A 21432-nucleotide genomic window follows, 5' to 3' on the forward strand; every position below is an offset into this window, starting at 1 on the left:
GTTTAAATTTCACGTAACAAAAAAACAAAAAATTAATTGACTTATTGTCTCTTTATAACTTTTATTTTATCCTTCCGGCCAGGTACGAGATGGTTCGGGTGACAGACGCCACACTAGGGCCATTAGAAAACGGAAAAGGACTTTTCAATTATCTACTGGATCAAGTTAAGTCGCTTTTTTTTTTAATTTCGGTTTAATACAAGTTGAGAATTATCTGATTCATCACAGCGATGCGAGTTCCTGGTTCAACATATACATCCGACATTCCAGTCGAATGCCATCGTCGATTTGACACTACCGTGGGTTTACTCTAATTGCGTTTTCGCCATCCCCATCCCCGTTGAAACGGCCAACATTAACGCCGTCGTCAAACCGTTTCAGTGGCCGGTTGGCACATTTTAATGGGATAATTATCCTGTTGTAAAAAAAGAAAATAAAAATCGTTAACATCATTATTCAATCGACAGGTTTGGCTGGGACTGTGGGTATCAATCGTCTGCGTCATCGCAATTTTGAATTTACTCCAGCGCTACCTGGAATATCGATCCGGATTCGAAATGGATTTTAAAACTGGTAACAAACCACGAGCCGAAAAATGGCAGACTGGAAATCAATATCTCTACGTTTTCGGCAATTTGCTGTCACAAGGTTGCTTTCATAACATCGTTAATTACTCTTCGATTACAGCCAGTCACAGCTCACATGTATAATTTAATTCAAAGGTTGTTTCTGCCCATCCAAATGGCTACCCTACCGACTTGTCGCTGGCGTGTGGATCCTGGCCGCTTTCATCTTCGTCCAGGCTTACACGTCGACTCTGATCACCTACATAGTGACACCAGTCAATCAGCCACTAATCAATTCCGTCTACGATGTTGCTGGTAGTAGCGACGTGAATTTACTTGTCAGAGAAACGGGACTTTTAAATGAGTTACTTTCGGCAAGTCAAAATCGTAAATAAATTCAAGAGAGCATAATGATCAAAGTTCATTTTCATTTTTACACGAGACAGACCAACAATTTCACGGGACTATTTGCGACATTGCGAAAAAAAATTGATGCAGTCCCGAATTCTCGATGTGTTATTCCGTCTGAATGCATACGTTTGATGACACCAGGTTCAAGAAACGTTTTCTTTGATGTAAGCTATGCATTCAAGTCTAATTATACAAAAATAGTTTTCATTTTTAATTGATTAACTATTGACTATAGGTAAAGTCTTTTGTATTGGATGAAATCCGAAAAGATTATATAAAGACGGGCAAATGCAACTTTCAAATAGCCAAAGAAAGTTTCCTCAGCACCACGGCCTCGTTTGCTCTTCCGAAAAACAGTCCCTACACTCAGAGCATAAGCCAAGGGTAAGAAAGTAAAAACTAAAATGTCGCTTCATTCATTCAAGTTATATTGTAACATTTGTTTCAATCAAATTAGACTATTGGAACTGATGCAGATTGGCCTCATCGACCACTGGGACAGTTGGTTCCGCCCCATGCCTCCTCAATGTGATGGTAAACCCAAAAGTGGAAACAAGACAAAGACTTCGCCACTTTCTCTGAAAAATTTGACCGGTGCATTTCTAGTTTTACTTGTTGGACTGAGCCTTTCGATTTTAGTTTTCCTCATCGAAAAAATCGATTCTGTCTCTAAATGTCGTCGCAGTCGCATTGGGAATTAAGGTTGCAACGAGACTAAAAAAATTACAAATTCGTGTAGGTGTCGTAAGATTACAGAAGAAAAAGAACCCCCGTTTATCCTTGGAATAGTATAGGTTGTAGGTAGAATTCAAACTCGCACACATCTGATACATGGGGACGAAACATTTTGAAATGCTCAGAATCAGCTTAAAGGCGATGGCGTAAAGGCGGAATGGATATTTTCTTGATGAAATGGTAAACGATAGTAAATTATTTAAATGCACTTGCGTAAAATGTTAGTTGGACAAGTACCGCGATGAACTTGTATATCTTTTCGCTTTTAAATATTTAATCATGCACCTATCATTAGTTGGACGATGAAGCACAAGCTTAAAAAGTTAAAATACACTATCAAAACAATTACAGGATAGACCGATTTAATTATGGTCAAATAATGAGAAATTAACGAAAACAAAATCTCAAAATTCAGCGAGGCACAACTCCTTACCGTCTTCCTGCGTGGACATATAAGGACGCACCGGGATAACTGACAAAATGAAATTGATAGAAAGGTTAAAAAAAATTTACAGATTCAACGAAACTACATCGACATTGGTGGTAGCAATCGAATACCAGAGGCAATAGAAGCGAATTGTACAATCAGCAATCGCATCGGCCAAAGATAAAAGGGGTTATATTAATAGATTCGGGACGTTTAATCAATAGATATCTGTAGACCAGACGCATCTGCAGTAACTAAAAGCTTTACGACCATAGTGGAAGTTCCCACTCCACCAAAACTGCACAATTTGTTTGGTAGATGGTCAATCGTATGTCAATCAAAGACAGATAAAAAGACGCTCAACAGGATTATTTCAACTAAAAACCGAATTAGGCATAAGCAATTCATTTTAATTAATTGTATTGTTAGTCCAGTGAAAATTTTCACAAGGTTTTTTATCAAAAAACCATTCCTCAATGACTGGGTAACTTTTCCTTTCCGCCACGGGATCGTTGAGCATTTCGCAAAGTTTACACCAACCGGAACCCCGTTTCAAATTAAACTCTCCTCTCCAGTCAAAATATTTAGAATAAAGATCGAGATTCTGACTTAATTTGACTAAATATTCCGCCAGCAATTTGGGCGTCTGGAAATCACGAGCGTTGATGTACGAATGCGGCGGAGCAAACAGGGAATAATTCGCACCTCCAAACACAACCGGAACAGTTCCCATTTCGACGGCCCTGAAAAACTTTTCCGTGACGTAATCTGGACAAAACGAATTTTCGAAGCTCAGGTAAAACAAATAATCCCGCTCCAGCGCTTCGTCGCACTCCGTTTTAACGTAATAAAGCGGCTGATTGTTGGCATCTTTCTTTCTCGGACACGATTTGTGATTCTCGGTACAATTTCCAAAGACGTCAACTGAGATATGACGACGAAGTTCCCGGACATATCCCTCACGATTAACCGTAGTTTGGCAGTTGCTGACAAACCAAGCGACCAATTTCGTCTTGGCCGTAATGTTGACGCCGTAATAATTAGTCAAATCATCACTTGTCGGTTGGATAGATTCTAAACGTTCAAACTGGAAGCCGTAAAACATTTTGCCGAAAAAATCAGAATCGAGTCGATAAGTGGCCGTCAAATTGAAGAAGTCGTGGGGGATCATCTTCCAAGGGAAAAATCTTCGACTGCGAATGGCAGACTCGAAATTTAAATAGACGTAATATTGATCCGGTCTGCGACAAGTCGGTATTCGGTCCAACTTATCTTGCCAAAAATGAAAGATAATGGCGTCACTTTCGTTCAACAGGCGCCGATCGGTGGTTAATCGACAGTTGTGAGAGGGACATTCTTCATTCAAATCCATTTTTAATTTACTCCACACATTAGCGCCATAAAATGTTGTCCAGAAGAGGATCGTTTTCGGTATATCATCGGAATTATTCGTTTCATTCGATGGGATGCAAACATCAACTGAGATTTCACCGACCTTAAACATTTTTAAAAAGACTTGAATGTTTGGAACTATTTTTAAAATGAATAAAATTAGGATCCTCACTTGTTTCAGTGGCTTTCTTCTACGTACAGTTAACGGTTCTGACGTATAATAGAGAAAACAAGTGCCTATCAGTCCAATTCCAAAGAGCAATGTGGCTTTTTTTCCAAGTTTCTTTGGGCTGTTAACCAGTAGCCTACCAACTGACAAACAGTTAAGTGAGAAACAAATGTATCGCCAAGAAAATGATTACCTTCATACATTTTGTAGCCTTGTCTACAGGCGCCTAACGGGAATGAAATTTCGTGGCCACTTTTAGGGCGTGATGGCAACTGAAAGCAAAACTAAAATCCTAGTCATATTCATTTTTTATCAGTTCATCACGTGAGCTGCAAGTCAATCTCGCAACTTAGTTTCAAGATAACGAAAGTAGGCAACGATCTGTTATGACGTGTAAGCTGTAAGTTATCTATAAACGACTGGGGACATGACAGGACGCCAACATTCAGTACAGAATTGTAACAGGGTCACTTTTTCGGAATAGGAAAACGAGGGACTAGACGTCACATAGCAAATAAGATAACAGATTTGAACTGGACTTTAAAAAAGCTTCGAAAAAAGTTCAACTTGATTCCGGAAAATTTGACCGGTGCATTTTTAGTTTTATTGGTTGGACTGGGCCTTTCGATTTTAGTTTTCCTCATCGAAAAAATAATTTCTAGACGCGAGCGTCAGCGCAGTCGCAAAGATAATGAGTCGCAAAACTAGACCCAAATAATTTAACTGAGGTGTCGTGCGAAATTATAAAGGAAAAAAAAGAGCAGGAAGAAGAACAACAAGAATTAAGTGTCATCTTTGAAAAAGTTGCAATTTAGATTCAGCATGAAGTGAACTTGATTAAGATCAAATCGGATCAAATGATGTTGTCATAATAATCTTTATCACCATTGTATAGCCTTACAAAATTGTATGTTAGCTTTGACATTCGCCATTTCACTAATACACATTCGTATCATGACTGGCCCGAGTAATGGGAAGAGGTGCACAAGCAGGTGCACAAGTGGTTTCAAATGATTCAACATTTCTAATAATAGTTAGAAATAGTCTCACCTTAAAACTTGATGCATTTCTCACACGAAGCAATCTTACAGTTAGGATTACTGTCCAAAACAACTAAAATTAAATTAGAATAAATGTCGATTCGAAAACGAGTTTCAAGTTCTATTTTTAGCCAAAGAACAAAGCATTTGAGCGTGTTACGTGGGTATTGCAATTTCCTGCTTCAGGGTATAGAAGAGTGAACAGGGAAGTGCAACCCATGGATAACCTGTTTTACGAGCAGCAAATCGACATGGTAAATCCCATCAATATAAAGGTTGCATTTCTTTCGATATTTTTAGTTGACACAAAACATTTGGACCATTGAGATCCCCCGATCGAAATTTTCAGTTTGTTATTCAAGGAAATAAGAAAAAAAAAATGACAAAACTATCGGTAAGTTTGACATTTAAGTAGACACATTTAGCGATTAACTATTGACATGATTGTCAATTATTCTTTCTTCAATTAAACCATGTGTAGTTGGTTGTGTTTGTTTGGATTTGGCACTGTGCTGTCTATGGCCAGTTAGCCCTAAATAATGTTGATTACATCCCCTACACTTCTACGTTCTTGAGTCAACCGACTAAACAAATAAGAGCAGCTAGAGCAACTGGTCGATTGGGAAATCCACAGAACATTAGGGATGCTTTAAGTCTGAGTGCCATTTCCTTACAACTAAATAAACAAATTGAATCTACGACTGCCAGCATAACAAGTCAACTAAATAGGTCTGAAATAAAGCCATATTATTTTCCCAAAACAATTTGGAAATTTAACTAAACTTTCAACATTGTATAGATACTATGATAGTATCTATACAATGTTTAAGATCTAAGATACAAATGACAAATTAGAAAAAACTAGCGCAGATTTATCCAGTACGCAAAAACAGGTTTCTGATTTGATGGAGGCACTGACAAGTATACATTTTATTTTGTCCACAATTTAAATGAATTATATGTTGCCGGAAATAAATTTCAAAAATTGTTCATAGAAGCAAATGATGCAACGAAAGCTGCACAAGCAGATCTAGACAAAACTAACAGCGCTCTTTCACAATGGAGTGCAGCACTGAAAGGTGTTTAATAATTTTATCGAAATTAAAAATACTGTTGCATAAATTAATTTCTGAAAATTATTTACAGCAAAAGCCTCAAAAGAACTATATGGCGCCGTTTCACATTTTACTGCAGCATTGGATGGTGTTTAAATCAAAATTTAAAATTGTTTTAAATTAATTTTAGAACATTTCTTTACAGAAAAAGCCTTTAAAGAAGAAATGGATCACGCCGTTGGACAATTGACTACAGCATTGGATGGTATTTTTAATCTATCTGAAATTTAAATAAATGTTAAATTATTTTGGAAAATTATTTATAGAAAAAGTCTCAAAAGGAAAATTCCATGGCACTGTTGCACAATTGACTGCAGCATTGGACGGTATTTAAATTTTATGTAAATTTCAGTTTTATTTATAAATCAATTTTCGAAAACTATTTATAGCAAAAGCTTCAAAAGGGGAACTGGTTGGCACCGTTGCACAATTGACAAAAGCATTGGACGGTATTTCAATTGATCGAAATTTAGATAAATATTACGTCAATTGATTATGGTAAACTATTTATAGCCAAAGCTTCAAATGAAGAACTGGTTGACGCCGTGGAACAATTGGATGTAGCATTGGACAGTATTTAAATTTGCTATTTTTTAAATTTAAGTTAACGTTAGGGAAACTAATTATCGGAAACGATTTAATACAGCAAAAGCCACCAAAGAAGATCTGGAGGAAGCCGTCGAACAATTGACTACAGCATTGGATGGTAATGGCATTAAAATTTATTTACCTTTAAATAAATAATTTTCAAAAACTATTTATTTATAATGTTATAGCAAAAGCCTTAAAAGAAGAACTGGATAGCGCCGTCGCAAAATTTACTACTAACGGGACTGCAGCATTGAACAGTATTTATTAAATGGATTTAAATTAATGTTATGTAATTTAATTTTAGAAAACTATTCACAGCAAAAGCCTCAAAATCAGACCTGGAAGCAACGAATTTAGAAGTTTCAAAGTTGAAAGGTAATGCTTTACAATTTTATTTTTTAACTCAATAAGAATTTAAAAAAAAAGAAAATCAACTTTGATCAGTTTAAATATTTTATAAAAATGAAGTTAACACATCGATAAACCATTCAGATTTTTTTTTTAAATTAATATTCCCCAGTACTTACGAGTCCTAATTCTAATGGGTCAATCCCCACCTCATGTGAAGACCTCCAAACTTTCGGCTTTGTCAAAAGCGGAATCTACTCCGTTATGATCAGCAAACAAGTCCAAAACGTCTACTGCGATTTTTCTAAATCAAACGATGCAGGTATAGACTTTGCAATTCGATTAAGAGTTTAGTTATACCACAATGTTCTGCAATCACTCTTTTGTTTTATATTGTGAAACGCAGGTTTGCAAAAATGGATTGGTATCGTCGATGTAAAATCGGCACCTGTTTATTTCCACGCTCAACGGACAACTAGCTATTCGACTGTCGGCAGCGTCGTTCCATTTGATTCAATCAAACTCAATGTTGGGAATGCCTTTGACCCTTCCGGAGTATTCGTCGCTCCTGCACCAGGAAAATATTTTTTCGGTTTTTCGGGTCTTAGTGATAACGGTGCCCTCGCAAGAGTTGTGTTGGAGGTGAAAAATGCAAGTTCATTGGATTGGTCCAGAGTTGGAGAAGGGTACGGTGACAATAAGTTTAAGACTTTCGCTTTCCACGCTACATTGGAACTCCTCAAAGACGACCAAGTTAGACTGGTCTTGACTCAAGGAGCCATTCACGATAGCGATATACATTTTTACACTAACTTTTTCGGTGTTTTTATCGCGCAAAACGAATTAACGGTTTAATTCTTTTTTCTGTTCTGAAAATTCCTAATCTTGAGTAGTAATTTCTGTCTTTATTACTGGACATCAATGTTTTTCTTAGCTGACACAACATAGTAGCTCACATTAATTGGTTAATGAAAACTTTTTCGGAAATATACGTGAGAGAAGAATTAAAATGAGCAGGACCATATAAGTATGTGGCAATCGGTTGCGTCCTTATTCGATTCAAATTAGGCGATCCTTATTCACACCAAACACATCTCTAAACTGTTGGCCTGTAAACGAGAAGGTGTGTGGCGGTAATATAGATCCCACTTGATCACAAAAACTTCTAGTTGCTGCACTCTGCTAGAAGTGATTAAAGTTAAAATATTTTGCAATTTGTTTGTTAATCCGCAGACAATTAAAGTTGTGAGGAATAACAAAACCGAGCCACCCCTGACGACTGACGTGAGTAAACAAAAACGGTAAGAGGAAACGGCCAACAGCCTAGCCCAGGAATAATAATTCTACTCCATATTATGTCGCGATTGATAAACAACGCCACTTAATAGTCAAAAAGGAAGAATAATGATCAATTGTGTCCTACCTTTAAGCCTGGTAAATTTACGGCCAGGCATCCAGCAAGTGATCCATCCGCTGAATAGTGAAATCCACCACACACACATGGGTGTACACGAGGATAGAGGGAATTAAAATAAAGGGGAAGAATTGATCCGTAACTCGGCCGACATCGATCCAACGGGATGTTGTTTATCTGATTAAAAAATACAAATTGTGTTACGACAAATATTGACAGAAACAACAAGTAAAAGTTGAAAATGAGACACTAACCCTAACTTGAAATCAATATGAGAATTTAAGGTTTCAATCTAAAACACTGCATTTGTGTGAGTCTGAATCATTAAAAAATCTAGCAGGGCCGCAGGAATAAAAGTAACACAAATCAATATACCTTATACAGCGATTTCATGAGATTGTTGCTGGAGGCAGATCAATTCCAGCACAAGCAACACTTGCATATTTTGTGGTAGTGACGACTAGCTCAGGCCTCAAATCTGCACGAGAAGGTTACGAAAGGAGAAGATTAGTGCAAACAAACTGCCATGCATTGACAGGGGCTTACATGATAAATGCTAGTCAGAAACTAACACAATAGGTTTAACTCTTCTATTCAAGCCCCCATAATCATGGGCATTCAAATTCTTAGTTTTATTTACCTGCTAAACAGCATGGAGTGGAGGACATGACATGAGGGCCGCGACACCAAACTTCTACTTTCTACATTTTCGTAATTTTATTTGCTGTGCTATTTTTCGCGTAGATCTACGACTCTACGTACAAAAACTTTTCCAATAAAGCGATTGTTCCGTTTTCTTTGTAATCTTAAACATTCGTCTCTTCTTCTAAACTTTCAAGTAAAACGAGAGCAGCAGACGACACTCATTTTTAAGATATCGATAGAAATTGTTAAAAATCGATTTTCCTAAACCTCCTCTAAATTCAAACCGCTCAAAAACGATCAAAGCGGTTTTCTCAGCCACGCTAGACATCCGCTGAGCGGATCGCAGGGATCGGGATTGTTTTAAGTATCTTAAAGTTCGTCTCAACAAGACTAATCCCCGTTTTAAACCGAAAGAACCGCCATCACAATAAGACCCTCCATTGGACCTTCTTGGAAGCCAAGAGGGAATAATAAGATCCTTATATAAGGATCTTATTAGCATTATTAACATCAAACTCTAAAATTTTCCTGTTTCGGTTTTTGGGGAGAAAATCAATCGATTGATATTGATTACAATTTTAATGTAAATCACTTCCTCCCACCCCATAAAGTCAGCTTCTCTTTTAATCAGAAACATTAATTCAGAAAGTCACATTTTAAATTCCTGTTTCCCGCAAAATTACACATAAATGGTCACGGTTAATCATAACGTGGTGGCCAAGGCTGAAAATAAGTAAAAAAATTTTAAACATCGGGTAAGTTTGGCATTTATGTGAGAAAGTAGCTATGGTTCCCAGGAGAGTCGAACATAGGTACTAACGTATTGACTCAAATCAACAGACGATGACCTATCCAACTCCGCTACTTCCTGTACTAAAATTTTAAAGACAAATTTTATTGATTTTAGGAGATGGCAGCTGTAGAAACTGTGGCGTGTTGATATTTTAAGGTTAGGTTATGCGAGGATTTTACTTCCTAGGTATTTCAAATGAATTTATTCTGTGTGTTATGCAGGTTCACCTCCCACGAGTAAAGAAAAACTTTTACAGGTTTTAGTAGAGCTGCAGTCAGCCAATTTGAAATGGATGTATAGACAGTTGAACATATAATTTTTAGGTGTTTGCGCTGAGATTTATTTACCTATTTGTGGATAACTTAAACATTTTTATAGCCAATTCTCTTTTTTATTTGTAGGTGAAATGCATTCCTTTTGATTGAACGAATAGCAAGCGACTTATTTCTTCTTTACCTTTCATGAAATCCCCGCTCCTCTTTCCTCGTGTACATTCATGTGAGGGTGAATGTATTCACGAGGACGTCCTTCCCCTCCTATTTTCTTCTTGTCCCCACCCTCACCCTCTGCGGATGGAACACGAACACCTGGAGATGTCTAGCGATAATTCCAAGGCTTCAAGGTAGGGCCCAACTTACGTTCCTACAATTTTTCATGGTCTCATAATTATTAACAAGAGCAGGAGAAGGTAACGTCAAGATATTAGGTCGGTTGAGGGTTTTTTTTTTTTTTCGGGACGGAAATAGGCGGGAATCGACACTTGAATAACACTCAAATGAAATAGTACTTTTTATTCGTAAACTGTACTTCTTAAGTGTCGAGTGCTGCTACATTGAAGCGGTAGAAAGATGAAGACAGTAACATAAGTATTACCACTTAATGGCCGGATGCGACTTGCCAGAGACAACCTTTTTTCAGTTTTTGGCGTGTAGGATTTTTAATTAGTTGACACTCACCTATACTGTACCTTCAACACTCTTTTTACCTTCAATTTAATAATTTTGTTCTGTAACAAAAGTTCTTGGCGTCAAGTCAAGAAACTAAGAAAACCATTTAAAGTTATGTGTTGAAATATTTGTAAAAGTGCATCATACGTTACTTTTTGCAGACCTATGCGTGGAAGACCTTCTCATAGGTTTGTTTCGTTGTATTTTGGTTGAGTTGGAAATCAAAAAGAGTTCGGATAATATTTGTTAACCTTTTGCAAACGGTATTTCTATCGAAGAAAATGTTACTATTGTCGTAATGTCATAAATTGTATATACATTCCAGACTCACTCGAGTAGAATGCGCCTGACGGATGTGTTGTAGCCGTGTACCTTCCTTGAATGAATCTGCTGCGTGTTGGTGGAATTATTTGCGCCGTAGAATTCGATTGTCGGATATTGATTGAGCCAAATGACTCGAGTGACATTCGACAACTGGGCCAGGACCGGGGCCAGTTCCTTCAGTTTTCGCTCGTAGCGCCGATGGTCGCGGTGTTGTACGCGCAATATGTGCCACAGGGCCATACCTGTGATTCCAAACAGAGAGATTCCAAACAAGGCCCCGATTTGACGTATTGCATAGTATACTTAGCAAAATAAAGGAGGGTCTTCCACTTGGAGTAGAATTTACCTATTGCAGTGCCAGCTGTTGAGAAAGGGCTGTCATTTAAACGAGAGTCGCAGTCCAAAGATTTTACTTGTCACTTCCATGTCATCTTGCAACAGTAGAGGAGCGTCACTTGGGTGCATTATCTGGTCGTAATCTGGCATCACCTAATTAAATTTCATTAATCAGTTCACTGTCTCCCCCCATCTGATTGGATTCACCTTTTACCCTGACAAAGTTGAGAAACTGTTGGCGAATTATTGAATCGCCCATGAATAGCAAATACAATGGCCCATCAAACGGTTACCGATTACGAAGGGTGTCGAGACAGGCGACTAGGCGCTCAGTCGTGTAATTCAGCAGTTGGCACGATCCCGATTTAGTCATTAAACGGCTGCTGTCGTAGTACGATCCTTTGGCATATTTAACGTAATAGTATCGCTTCTTATCGAGAAGGTTTCCCATGCAAAACGGCAATTCATTTTCCGTTGGCGACACCGTCCTGATTTAATCAATCACAACTTTTTTAAATGAGGAAGAATGTGCATTATTTAAAAAGTCTTAAGTAAGATTTAGCCAGAGAAAAGAGAGATTGGTCAGCCCAATGCTAAATTTTGGAAAAAAACGGACAGCGTGTCAAGCAGTGCCACTAGCGGTTGGTGATATAAGTTCACAGGGCTAACCGTGGGAAATTTGAAACTTCTAAATATTTGCAACATTGCCGAAAACAAACACATGGTTTTATTTTGATTTATCTGACGACGTTGCTTATTATTTACCTTGAAAATTCGAAAAATGTCGAACTGTGCAGCAATTAATTGTGAATCCAAAATAAAAAATAGTGGAATAATTCATCACAGGTTTCCATCAAATCCAGAATTATTAAAATATTGGCTGAAACTTTGCCCTTTAGGTTATGTCGTTAAGGATAGTTCTAGGCTCTGCGCCAAACATTTTGATGGCAATTCTATCTTTTTAACTCCAAAAAATAGAGGCAAAAGGTTGCTGCCAACAGCTAAACCAATTATTGATATTCAGCAGGATGGTAAGTGTTATAATTATAAGTTGGAGTTACGGGGAAGGTTTAATAATAAAGATAAATAAATGAAATGTAGGTCAACACAACTACGATGAGTTTCCTCCCAATCCTCCAAATAGTCCATCAAACTTCTTAACCGATGACATTGATATACCTACACCAAATACTGCAGTTCAAGAATCCTCTCAAGAAGAATCTCCAAACCATTCTCACAACTCATTAGACTTACAAGTTATTGATGTGAGCCACGAAGGTAATAACAAAAAACATGGGAAATGTTAAACAGTTATAGAAAGATATTTTATTTTCAGCTTCAGATGATCAAGTACATGATAAAGATAGTTTCTCGTCAACAGATGATGACATGAGATTTGTAGATGTGTCAATGTACAGTTCAGATTCTGAAAATCTCCCTGCCACAACTAGAACAAAGAGAAAACTAGAAAACGAAGGTAGCAAAGGTAAAAAACATTCCAAGACCGACATTAAGTTAAGAGTAAGAACTCGTCGGATTACTGAAAAAGAAAAACTTAAATATGATATCCTAATGCTCAAAAAACAATTGCATCGCAGCAAAATTTCCAAAAAGAAGTTGAAAGAAAAGTTAAGAGCCGTCGAGTCATTAAAAATTGCTGCTCAAAATATTGTTCAGGGGTTCTTTCTTACTGTAGAACTGCCACACAAGAGCTTCGTAATAGTGCTTCCAATAGAAATACTAGGCACAAAATTACTCAGTGGGACGGTTTGTAAGTCAAAGTTGAAACTAAATGAAAAACAAACAGTAATAAACAAAAAATAAATACCAAAAATCTTAATCTTATCACTTTAAAACCAATTTAACTTACACTTTTCGACAGAAAATCGTCTCACACAATGCTTGACGTACAGTTGACACTGCTAACAAAACAAACGCAATACAGACGCATGAAAATCGATTGAGGGCCAAGAAGAGAATATTTCTTGGCCTTTTTAAAAGAAGCCTTTGTTGTAGCCTAAGGGACGATGTATGCGCAAAAACATTCCATCACCAACCGGCAGGTGACGCTGAATACACCCAAACACTAGGACACTTTTTTCCCTATGTGTGACCAATCTCTCTTTTCTCTGGATTTAGCTGAGCTGTTAGGTCTCTTTTTGATGTGCTTTTGAATATTCCTCTTTCTTCTTTGAACGTGATGGAAATGAGTGTGTGGAACAAATGGAGAGTACTACAGCAACTAACAAGAGCGTCGGCGCCGATTGTGCACTTTTCTCTGGTGAACTTTGTTCCATATGGTAACCAGCAAAACAAACCGTTGACTGTTATTTAAGCTTTCACGTATACGAGTAAATGTATCTCACATCAAACGGCAGTCGGCGTCTGACGGGTTAAGCCTAATAGCGGACATGGAAGCACACGCGAAAGTCTTCACCTGACGTCGCAGTGAAAACAAATTCGAGTTTCTTCCATCCTTGGGATATTTTGATTTTCTTTTCTTTTGTCGTTTGTTTTGTTTTGAAATGTCTTTCTCTATTTTAACTTGGAACCTCGTGAGCTGCAGGCGATCAATTTGTAAACGTAATCATTCAAGTTCAAGGTGAGCTGATTCTGCTTTTGGGCTTGTTTATGGAACCATTTCAACTGGATTACTTATTCGCACGGCAGACAATAGAGACGACAAATTAGAGAATTCACCCCAGTGAAGCCAGTCAGAAATTTTTTCTTTCAAAACCCAAGCGGAATAATAAAAGAGTAGGGCTGAGGGAGCTTATTCTTTGTCAAACTATTCCCATTCTAACAAACCGCCTGGCATCCATATAATTCCCGTCAGTTTGTGCGCATCACCGCCAGCATTACTGCTATCATATTGTCTAACGAAACGCTCTAATTGCATTACCATCCATTTCCATATCATCTTATAGTTGATTATACGAAGACAACATTTCCCCCCCCCCCATTCCATTGCTGGCAATAATCAGGTTAGACAACCTTAATTATTATTTGTATGTTTCATAATTGTCGCTTCTTATTCTTCCTGCTAAATGCAGATGACTGAAATCGATTCAAAAACTTTGTCATATTATTTCAATACAGTCAAAAGTTTCCTTATTCGTTCAGATAGCATTCAATATCGTCGCTTGTGGTTCACCATATCGCTCTTGTTAACTTTCGATTGGAAATATTAATAACACGGTATAATAGCATACAGGATTTTGGTCGTATAGGAATTTCTATCCATCACATATTCCGTATTTCGTACAGGTATACGAGATGAGCATTGAATTTTGACTGTATTCCGTCGCCACCGGTCGATCCAATGTTTTCGAATTCATATTCGCGAATTTAACATTGAAATTCGAGTGTATTTGGCCATACATTAATACCGGTAGATTCAATGTTTCCAAACTCATCAGTCATTCTGGTTGCCGGTTGACGGTACGGAAAATGAAACTTGACAAATCGACCAATATCGCTGACGATCGGTTTTCTGCAAGTGCAATATTCAGCAATATGCAGGAGCAAATATTCAAAATCACAGTAGTAAGACATGCGGACAGTTGGCCATCTGAAGGCAAAGTATGAGACAAGTCGAAGCGAATCATTCATTTAGAATAAGGAGAAGTATGCTGACAAATTTGATTTCTTCTGCATCGATGAACCTTGAATTTCAGTCGTAATACCGTCGAAAGATCCGGATAATTTCTAAGAGTTTGAGATTATTTGAGAGTCTCATTCATGTGTTGATGATTTACTTGCTATCTTGCTATGTTTGACGTCGTTGGGAGGGTTAAATAATTCAAATACATTATAGTCTTGTACTATTAGCAAAATAGGACCAAAAGAATTTGAATCTTTTGGACATTATACCGGTATTACAAATAACGAAAAATTTCCTTAGCTGATGCCATGTGAATTCAAAATCGAAATTTCCGATCGCGGTTCCGATAAATCTCAATTCAAAGGACTGCTGGAGACCGTATCTATGCAAGTACATTATGTCAATCCGAGAAAACACCCGTTAATTTTTAATTGTGCTATGATGTTCGATCCTGAATGGGAAATTTACATCAATCGTTGGCACATTTCAAACATGACTATCATACAATGTTAATAAAGACGTATACCTGTTAGACCTCTCGTTTCCACAACAAAGCAGTTTGTTCTACGTCAGCGATTATTTTTAGTTTGGCCAACAGTCAAATCAAACTCGATTTAAGGAGTTGTACTTCCAGCGTTTTCCATGCAATTGCATCCAGAAGCGCGTCGTAGAAAGATAGTCATCTGCAGGCTCACGGGCTCACCATGTCTTATTTCACTTATTTACTTTTCTTAATATTGTTCATTTGGTCCACATTTTCTATTGGCGGGTCTTCATCGACGCCCAATCCGCTCAACGGCCAACACCTCCGCGTCATCTGGGTTAAAGAAAAACAATTATCAGTTTTTACAACAAAATTCAATAATTAAAACATAAAATATTTGATTGATGCAGACACTTTGGAGTGGAAATCCCAAAGGACTAATTGGACCACTCAAAGGAGCAGTGCTATTGGAATGCATGTCGAAACGTTTTAATTTCTCGTAACAAAAAAAACAAAAAATTAATTGACTTATCTTTTTTTTTTTTACTTGATATTTATTTTATCCTTCCGGCCAGGTACGAGATGGTTCGGGTGACAGACGCCACACTAGGGCCATTAGCAAACGGAAAAGGACTTTTCAATTATCTACTGGATCAAGTTAAGTCGTTTTTTTAAATTTCGGTTTAATACAAGTTGAGAATTATCTGATTCATCACAGCGATGCGAGTTGCTGGTTCACAATATATATCCGACACTCCGAACGAATGCCATCGTCGATTTGACACTACCGTGGGCTTACGACGATTACGCTTTCGCCATCCCCATCCCCGTTGAAACGGCCAACATTAACGCCGTCGTCAAACCGTTTCAGTGGCAGGTTGTCGCATTCAAATTGGTTTCTATCAAAATTTGGTATTATTCATCAACTATATTCGTTTATTATAGATTTGGATGGGACTTGGAATATCGATCGTTTGCGTTATTGCAATTTTGAATTTAATCCAGCGCTACCTGGAATATCGATCCTCACTCGAAACTTCAAATGTTAGACCCAACGATAATAATAACCCACCGACTGAAAAAATAATCACCAAAGGAAGAACGGCAAAACAATTTCTCTACGTATTCGGGAACTTACTTTCACAAGGTATTTGTAATATCTCAATTATTCTTTTAATAGAGGAATTACAGGACTTAAATAGGTGGACCTTGTCCATCGAAAAGATTGGCCTATCGACTGGTTGCTGGTGTTTGGATCCTGGCCGCTTTCTTCTTCGTCCAGGCCTACACATCAATCCTCTTCACTTACGTCGTGACACCAATCAATCCTCCTCTGATCAACTCGATCTACGACCTAATTAACAGCAACGATATTAATCTCTACGTCAGGGAATCCAGTCTCATAAATACTCTAATATATGTATGTTATAACCAAAATTGAAATCATACGGATTTATTACAATCATTTCTTATTGCAACACGACACAGACAGCTAATGAGACGGGACTTTATAAGACATTACAAAAAAGATTAGACTCCATTCCGAATTCTCGATGCACATTGCCGTCGGAATGCATTCAATCTGTCAAACCGGGACTAAGAAACGTCTTCTCCGAGGTAAAGTTTTTAATTTGTAAAAAGCAATGTTCGCATTTTCTATTAATTGTTTAACTGTTAGTCAACTAATTACCTGAACGACGAAATTCGAAAACAGTATAAGAAGACAGGGAAATGCACTTGGCAAATGGCAAAAGAAAAATTCTTCGGCATCACGGTAGCGATGGGCCTACCCAAAAACAGTCCCTTCACGCAAACTATAACTCAAGTGTAAGCAAATACAATAACCTAAAGTAATTTAATTGTTCTTAAATTTCTGTATCGACGTAAATAGGATACTGGAACTACAAGAAAATGGGCTGATCAACTACTGGGATACCTGGTTCCGACCCATGCCACCGCAGTGTAACGGAAAACCCCAAATCAGAAGCAAGAAAACGAAACTTTCGCCTCTTTCTCTCAAAAACTTGACTGGCGCATTTTTAGTTTTATTGATTGGACTTGGCCTTTCAATTTTGGCTTTCCTCGTCGAAAAAATAATTTCCGTACACGAGCGTCTACGCTAGAAGGAGGTTCAAATTTGAAGGAAGGGTTTCAACTCATTTAGCTGCTAAATACAACAAATGGACGAAAAATTTTGAGTAGGAGAGAGAATTTAAAGAGAATTTTAAAAGAAATATTTAAAAAAGAAGATGAATAGCTAAGAATACTGTGAAACGTGTAGTTGGCCTTTCCCGCCATTGGCTTTTCTAATTAAGCAAAGTCACGGATATTATTGAAAGGATAGCGGAATAAAAATTTCCTTGAAAAAATGTAATCGAAATTAGTTTAAGATTCACCTCTGTCAAATGTTGGAAGACGTCGCTTGTTAACACAGGAAACGAAATGGCTCTTCAGATTAACCAGATACCAGTTTTGGATCGGCTATTTAGAAAAAATAAAGAGGATTATTAGTTCCTACAATGTGAAAGACAATAAACGCAGATAAAAACCATTGACAGAAAAATCAAAGTCCCAGAAAACTTTGCCGCAGTAAACATTCATTTCAATCCTCTATCATATCGATAATAAACTCATTTCGGCCGATTAGAAATTCAGAAAAATACTGAAATTTGTCATGAATTCCGATCCTCCGATCCTCATTAATTAATCCTAATAGTGCCATCTCACTTGACAACTCCTAAGGCTATACTTATAACAGCAGGGTTCTCCTCTACACGACCTAACCAAAGGTGAAACATCGAATTTACGAAACGGGCGGAGGGACAAAGGGCCACAGAAGGAGGCAATCAGAAACTAAAGTCAGATTGTAATCTAATCCCGATCAACAAAAAATATAACAAGGGATTGATCGTTGTTCAAAAAGGAAAGAACGAAAAACAATATCAGCTTCACAGATGTGTGAGAAAGGAAAATCCTACTATCCCAACAACCTCAACTCGACTTATAGGAAATCAAAAACATTTCAACTTGCAAATGGAAATGCATAAATCAAATCTGAAGCCAGAGCGCTGGAAGCGAGTTTAAGAATAAAACGCACGCGAGGAGAAGAGAGATGTTAAATAAATGAAGATTACCCTGGTGCAGCATCGAATTTTTTCCGGGTTATTGCAATCTTTTCAGTTGACATCCAGCAGCTCGACTGCCGAAACAGGAAACTAGACTGCATCCAGCTGGAATAAAGAAAAAAATGGAACGAGTTTGAATATTACAGCAGACAATCATCAGAAGGAATAATATGCTGATTCCATTTTGATTGAATCGAGGGGAAAAAAATTGGATGTTTCCTTTGGTGAATTGAATCCGAAGTTTCTAAGGCGTTCGCATTAATCTCACATGCCGCAGAGGATCGAACTCCATTGAATACGAATAATGCACACGATTTACATTAAACTTGGATTTACATGGCAACGTAAAAGGACCGACCGAAAAGAAAATTCAAAATATCTGCCTACAACTCCATATTCCACTCTTGGACAAAACAAGATGTATACGAGTAACAACGCATCCATCACATGAGACAGTAAATGAATTTTAAAATTATTTACAATAGTCCGACCAACTCCACAACAAAGATTTTGTTTCAAGCCAGTGCATTACTGCGCACGTTGAATATTGTGGTCGGATATTTAAGAAACGGTTGCTGGCAACAAAGACAGCACTAGATAGTACTAATCTGGCAGCTGGTACGTTCAACTGAATCGCAATGACGCTCTTACCTTTCTTAGTATTATTCACTTGGTTCTTCATTTCTATTCCCGGTTTCTCATCGACGCCCAATCCGCTCAATGGCCAACACCTCCGCGTCATCTGGGTTAAAGAAAAAACAATTATCAGTTTTGACAAACAAATTCAATAAATAAAACATAAAATATTTGGTTGATGCAGACACTTTGGAGTGGAAACCCCAAAGGACTAATTGGACCGCTCAAAGGAGCAGTGCTATTGGAATGCATGTCGAAACGTTTAAATTTCACGTAACAAAAAAACAAAAAATTAATTGACTTATTGTCTCTTTATAACTTTTATTTTATCCTTCCGGCCAGGTACGAGATGGTTCGGGTGACAGACGCCACACTAGGGCCATTAGAAAACGGAAAAGGACTTTTCAATTATCTACTGGATCAAGTTAAGTCGCTTTTTTTTTTAATTTCGGTTTAATACAAGTTGAGAATTATCTGATTCATCACAGCGATGCGAGTTCCTGGTTCAACATATACATCCGACATTCCAGTCGAATGCCATCGTCGATTTGACACTACCGTGGGTTTACTCTAATTGCGTTTTCGCCATCCCCATCCCCGTTGAAACGGCCAACATTAACGCCGTCGTCAAACCGTTTCAGTGGCCGGTTGGCACATTTTAATGGGATAATTATCCTGTTGTAAAAAAAGAAAATAAAAATCGTTAACATCATTATTCAATCGACAGGTTTGGCTGGGACTGTGGGTATCAATCGTCTGCGTCATCGCAATTTTGAATTTACTCCAGCGCTACCTGGAATATCGATCCGGATTCGAAATGGATTTTAAAACTGGTAACAAACCACGAGCCGAAAAATGGCAGACTGGAAATCAATATCTCTACGTTTTCGGCAATTTGCTGTCACAAGGTTGCTTTCATAACATCGTTAATTACTCTTCGATTACAGCCAGTCACAGCTCACATGTATAATTTAATTCAAAGGTTGTTTCTGCCCATCCAAATGGCTACCCTACCGACTTGTCGCTGGCGTGTGGATCCTGGCCGCTTTCATCTTCGTCCAGGCCTACACGTCGACTCTTATCACCTACATAGTGACACCAGTCAATCAACCACTAATCAATTCCGTCTACGATGTTGCTGGCAGTAGCGACATCAATTTACTTGTCAGAGAAACGGGACTTTTAAATGAGTTACTTTCGGCAAGTCAAAAACGTAAATAAATTCAAAGAGCATAATGATCAAAGTTCATTTTCATTTTTACACGAGACAGACCAACAATTTCACGGGACTATTTGCGACATTGCGAAAAAAAATTGATGCAGTCCCGAATTCTCGATGTGTTATTCCGTCTGAATGCATACGTTTGATGACACCAGGTTCAAGAAACGTTTTCTTTGATGTAAGCTATGCATTCAAGTCTAATTATACAAAAATAGTTTTCATTTTTAATTGATTAACTATTGACTATAGGTAAAGTCTTTTGTATTGGATGAAATCCGAAAAGATTATATAAAGACGGGCAAATGCAACTTTCAAATAGCCAAAGAAAGTTTCCTCAGCACCACGGCCTCGTTTGCCCTTCCGAAAAACAGTCCATACACTGAGAGCATAAGCCAAGGGTAAGAAAGTAAAAACTAAAATGTCGCTTCATTCATTCAAGTTATATTGTAACATTTGTTTCAATCAAATTAGACTATTGGAACTGATGCAGATTGGCCTCATCGACCACTGGGACACTTGGTTCCGCCCCATGCCTCCTCAATGTGATGGTAAACCCAAAAGTGGAAACAAGACAAAGACTTCGCCACTTTCTCTGAAAAATTTGACCGGTGCATTTCTAGTTTTACTTGTTGGACTGAGCCTTTCCATTTTAGTTTTCCTCATCGAAAAAATCAATTCTGTCTCTAAATGTCGCAGTCGCAGTCGCAAAGTTAATGGGTTGCAACGAGACTAAAAAAATTACAAATTCGTGTAGGTGTCGTAAGATTACAGTTAAGAAAAAGAACCCCCGTTTATCCTTGGAATAGTATAGGTTGTAGGTAGAATTAAAACTCGCACACATCTGCTGCATTCCACCGTAACGTTCTGCCAATGTAAAAGTCGTTCCTTTGAAACATCGAAGGTGTACGATCGCGTAAAGGCGGAATGGATATTTTCTTGATGAAATGCTAAACGATAGTAAATAATTGATAAGCACTTGCGTAAAATGTTAGTTGGACAAGTACCACGATGAACTCGTATATCTTTTCGCTTTTAAATATTTAATCATGCACCTATCATTAGTTGGACGATGAAGCACAAGCTTAAAATACACTATCAAAACAATTAC

General features: G+C 37.7%; 4 protein-coding genes and 4 long non-coding RNA genes across 8 annotated transcripts in view; 3 read left to right on the plus strand and 5 right to left on the minus strand.

The window, feature by feature from the left end:
• LOC124326145 overlaps positions 1-21432 on the plus strand; it is a 41364-nt gene that overhangs the window by 14250 nt on the left and 5682 nt on the right. Inside the window, exons 3-8 of the mRNA XM_046784808.1 lie at positions 5578-5661; positions 5736-5819; positions 5887-5943; positions 6001-6060; positions 6122-6181; positions 6245-6304. Coding sequence (XP_046640764.1) covers positions 5578-5661; positions 5736-5819; positions 5887-5943; positions 6001-6060; positions 6122-6181; positions 6245-6304 — 405 coding nt within the window. The remainder of the gene's footprint in view (positions 1-5577; positions 5662-5735; positions 5820-5886; positions 5944-6000; positions 6061-6121; positions 6182-6244; positions 6305-21432) is intronic.
• LOC124326625 (ionotropic receptor 93a-like) lies at positions 1021-1823 on the plus strand. Its single transcript, XM_046785542.1, has 3 exons — positions 1021-1141; positions 1213-1361; positions 1435-1823. Exons 1-3 carry the CDS (start codon positions 1109-1111, stop codon positions 1676-1678), a joined length of 426 nt encoding a protein of 141 aa, XP_046641498.1. The 5' UTR covers positions 1021-1108; the 3' UTR covers positions 1679-1823.
• On the minus strand, positions 1285-20853 carry LOC124326847. Its single transcript, XR_006915896.1, has 5 exons — positions 20798-20853; positions 20388-20391; positions 20173-20177; positions 14104-14114; positions 1285-1342 (listed from the first exon to the last, which is right to left on the minus strand). It is a non-coding gene; the product is annotated as an uncharacterized LOC124326847 (long non-coding RNA).
• On the minus strand, positions 2543-3959 carry LOC124326241 (alpha-(1,3)-fucosyltransferase C-like). The gene is made up of 3 exons (XM_046784959.1): positions 3894-3959; positions 3704-3843; positions 2543-3634 (listed from the first exon to the last, which is right to left on the minus strand). Exons 1-3 carry the CDS (start codon positions 3901-3903, stop codon positions 2549-2551), a joined length of 1236 nt encoding a protein of 411 aa, XP_046640915.1. The 5' UTR covers positions 3904-3959; the 3' UTR covers positions 2543-2548.
• Positions 8366-9047, minus strand: LOC124326819. The gene is made up of 3 exons (XR_006915867.1): positions 8849-9047; positions 8584-8686; positions 8366-8385 (listed from the first exon to the last, which is right to left on the minus strand). It is a non-coding gene; the product is annotated as an uncharacterized LOC124326819 (long non-coding RNA).
• LOC124326753 lies at positions 12560-13379 on the minus strand. Its single transcript, XR_006915783.1, has 2 exons — positions 13124-13379; positions 12560-13041 (listed from the first exon to the last, which is right to left on the minus strand). It is a non-coding gene; the product is annotated as an uncharacterized LOC124326753 (long non-coding RNA).
• LOC124326882 lies at positions 15640-19235 on the minus strand. The gene is made up of 3 exons (XR_006915929.1): positions 19118-19235; positions 18476-18571; positions 15640-15674 (listed from the first exon to the last, which is right to left on the minus strand). It is a non-coding gene; the product is annotated as an uncharacterized LOC124326882 (long non-coding RNA).
• On the plus strand, positions 20414-21057 carry LOC124326616 (ionotropic receptor 93a-like). Its single transcript, XM_046785530.1, has 3 exons — positions 20414-20502; positions 20574-20722; positions 20796-21057. Exons 1-3 carry the CDS (start codon positions 20470-20472, stop codon positions 21055-21057), a joined length of 444 nt encoding a protein of 147 aa, XP_046641486.1. The 5' UTR covers positions 20414-20469.

This window comes from Daphnia pulicaria, chromosome 2 (genome assembly GCF_021234035.1).
Source record: "Daphnia pulicaria isolate SC F1-1A chromosome 2, SC_F0-13Bv2, whole genome shotgun sequence".
Taxonomy (NCBI): Eukaryota; Metazoa; Arthropoda; class Branchiopoda; order Diplostraca; family Daphniidae; genus Daphnia; species Daphnia pulicaria.

What these genes read in the sequence shown, in the direction of transcription:
- LOC124326625 (XM_046785542.1), top strand. Translation starts at nt 1,109, where the DNA reads ATGACACCAGGTTCAAGAAACGTTTTCTTTGAT. An exon ending in CAAGAAACGTTTTCTTTGAT is followed by an intron (nt 1,142 to 1,212) that starts GTAAGCTATGCA and finishes TATTGACTATAG; the next exon opens with GTAAAGTCTTTTGTATTGGA. An exon ending in ACTCAGAGCATAAGCCAAGG is followed by an intron (nt 1,362 to 1,434) that starts GTAAGAAAGTAA and finishes CAATCAAATTAG; the next exon opens with ACTATTGGAACTGATGCAGA.
- LOC124326241 (XM_046784959.1), bottom strand. An exon ending in GAAGAAAGCCACTGAAACAA is followed by an intron (nt 3,635 to 3,703) that starts GTGAGGATCCTA and finishes AAAATGTTTAAG; the next exon opens with GTCGGTGAAATCTCAGTTGA.
- LOC124326616 (XM_046785530.1), top strand. Translation starts at nt 20,470, where the DNA reads ATGACACCAGGTTCAAGAAACGTTTTCTTTGAT. An exon ending in CAAGAAACGTTTTCTTTGAT is followed by an intron (nt 20,503 to 20,573) that starts GTAAGCTATGCA and finishes TATTGACTATAG; the next exon opens with GTAAAGTCTTTTGTATTGGA. An exon ending in ACTGAGAGCATAAGCCAAGG is followed by an intron (nt 20,723 to 20,795) that starts GTAAGAAAGTAA and finishes CAATCAAATTAG; the next exon opens with ACTATTGGAACTGATGCAGA.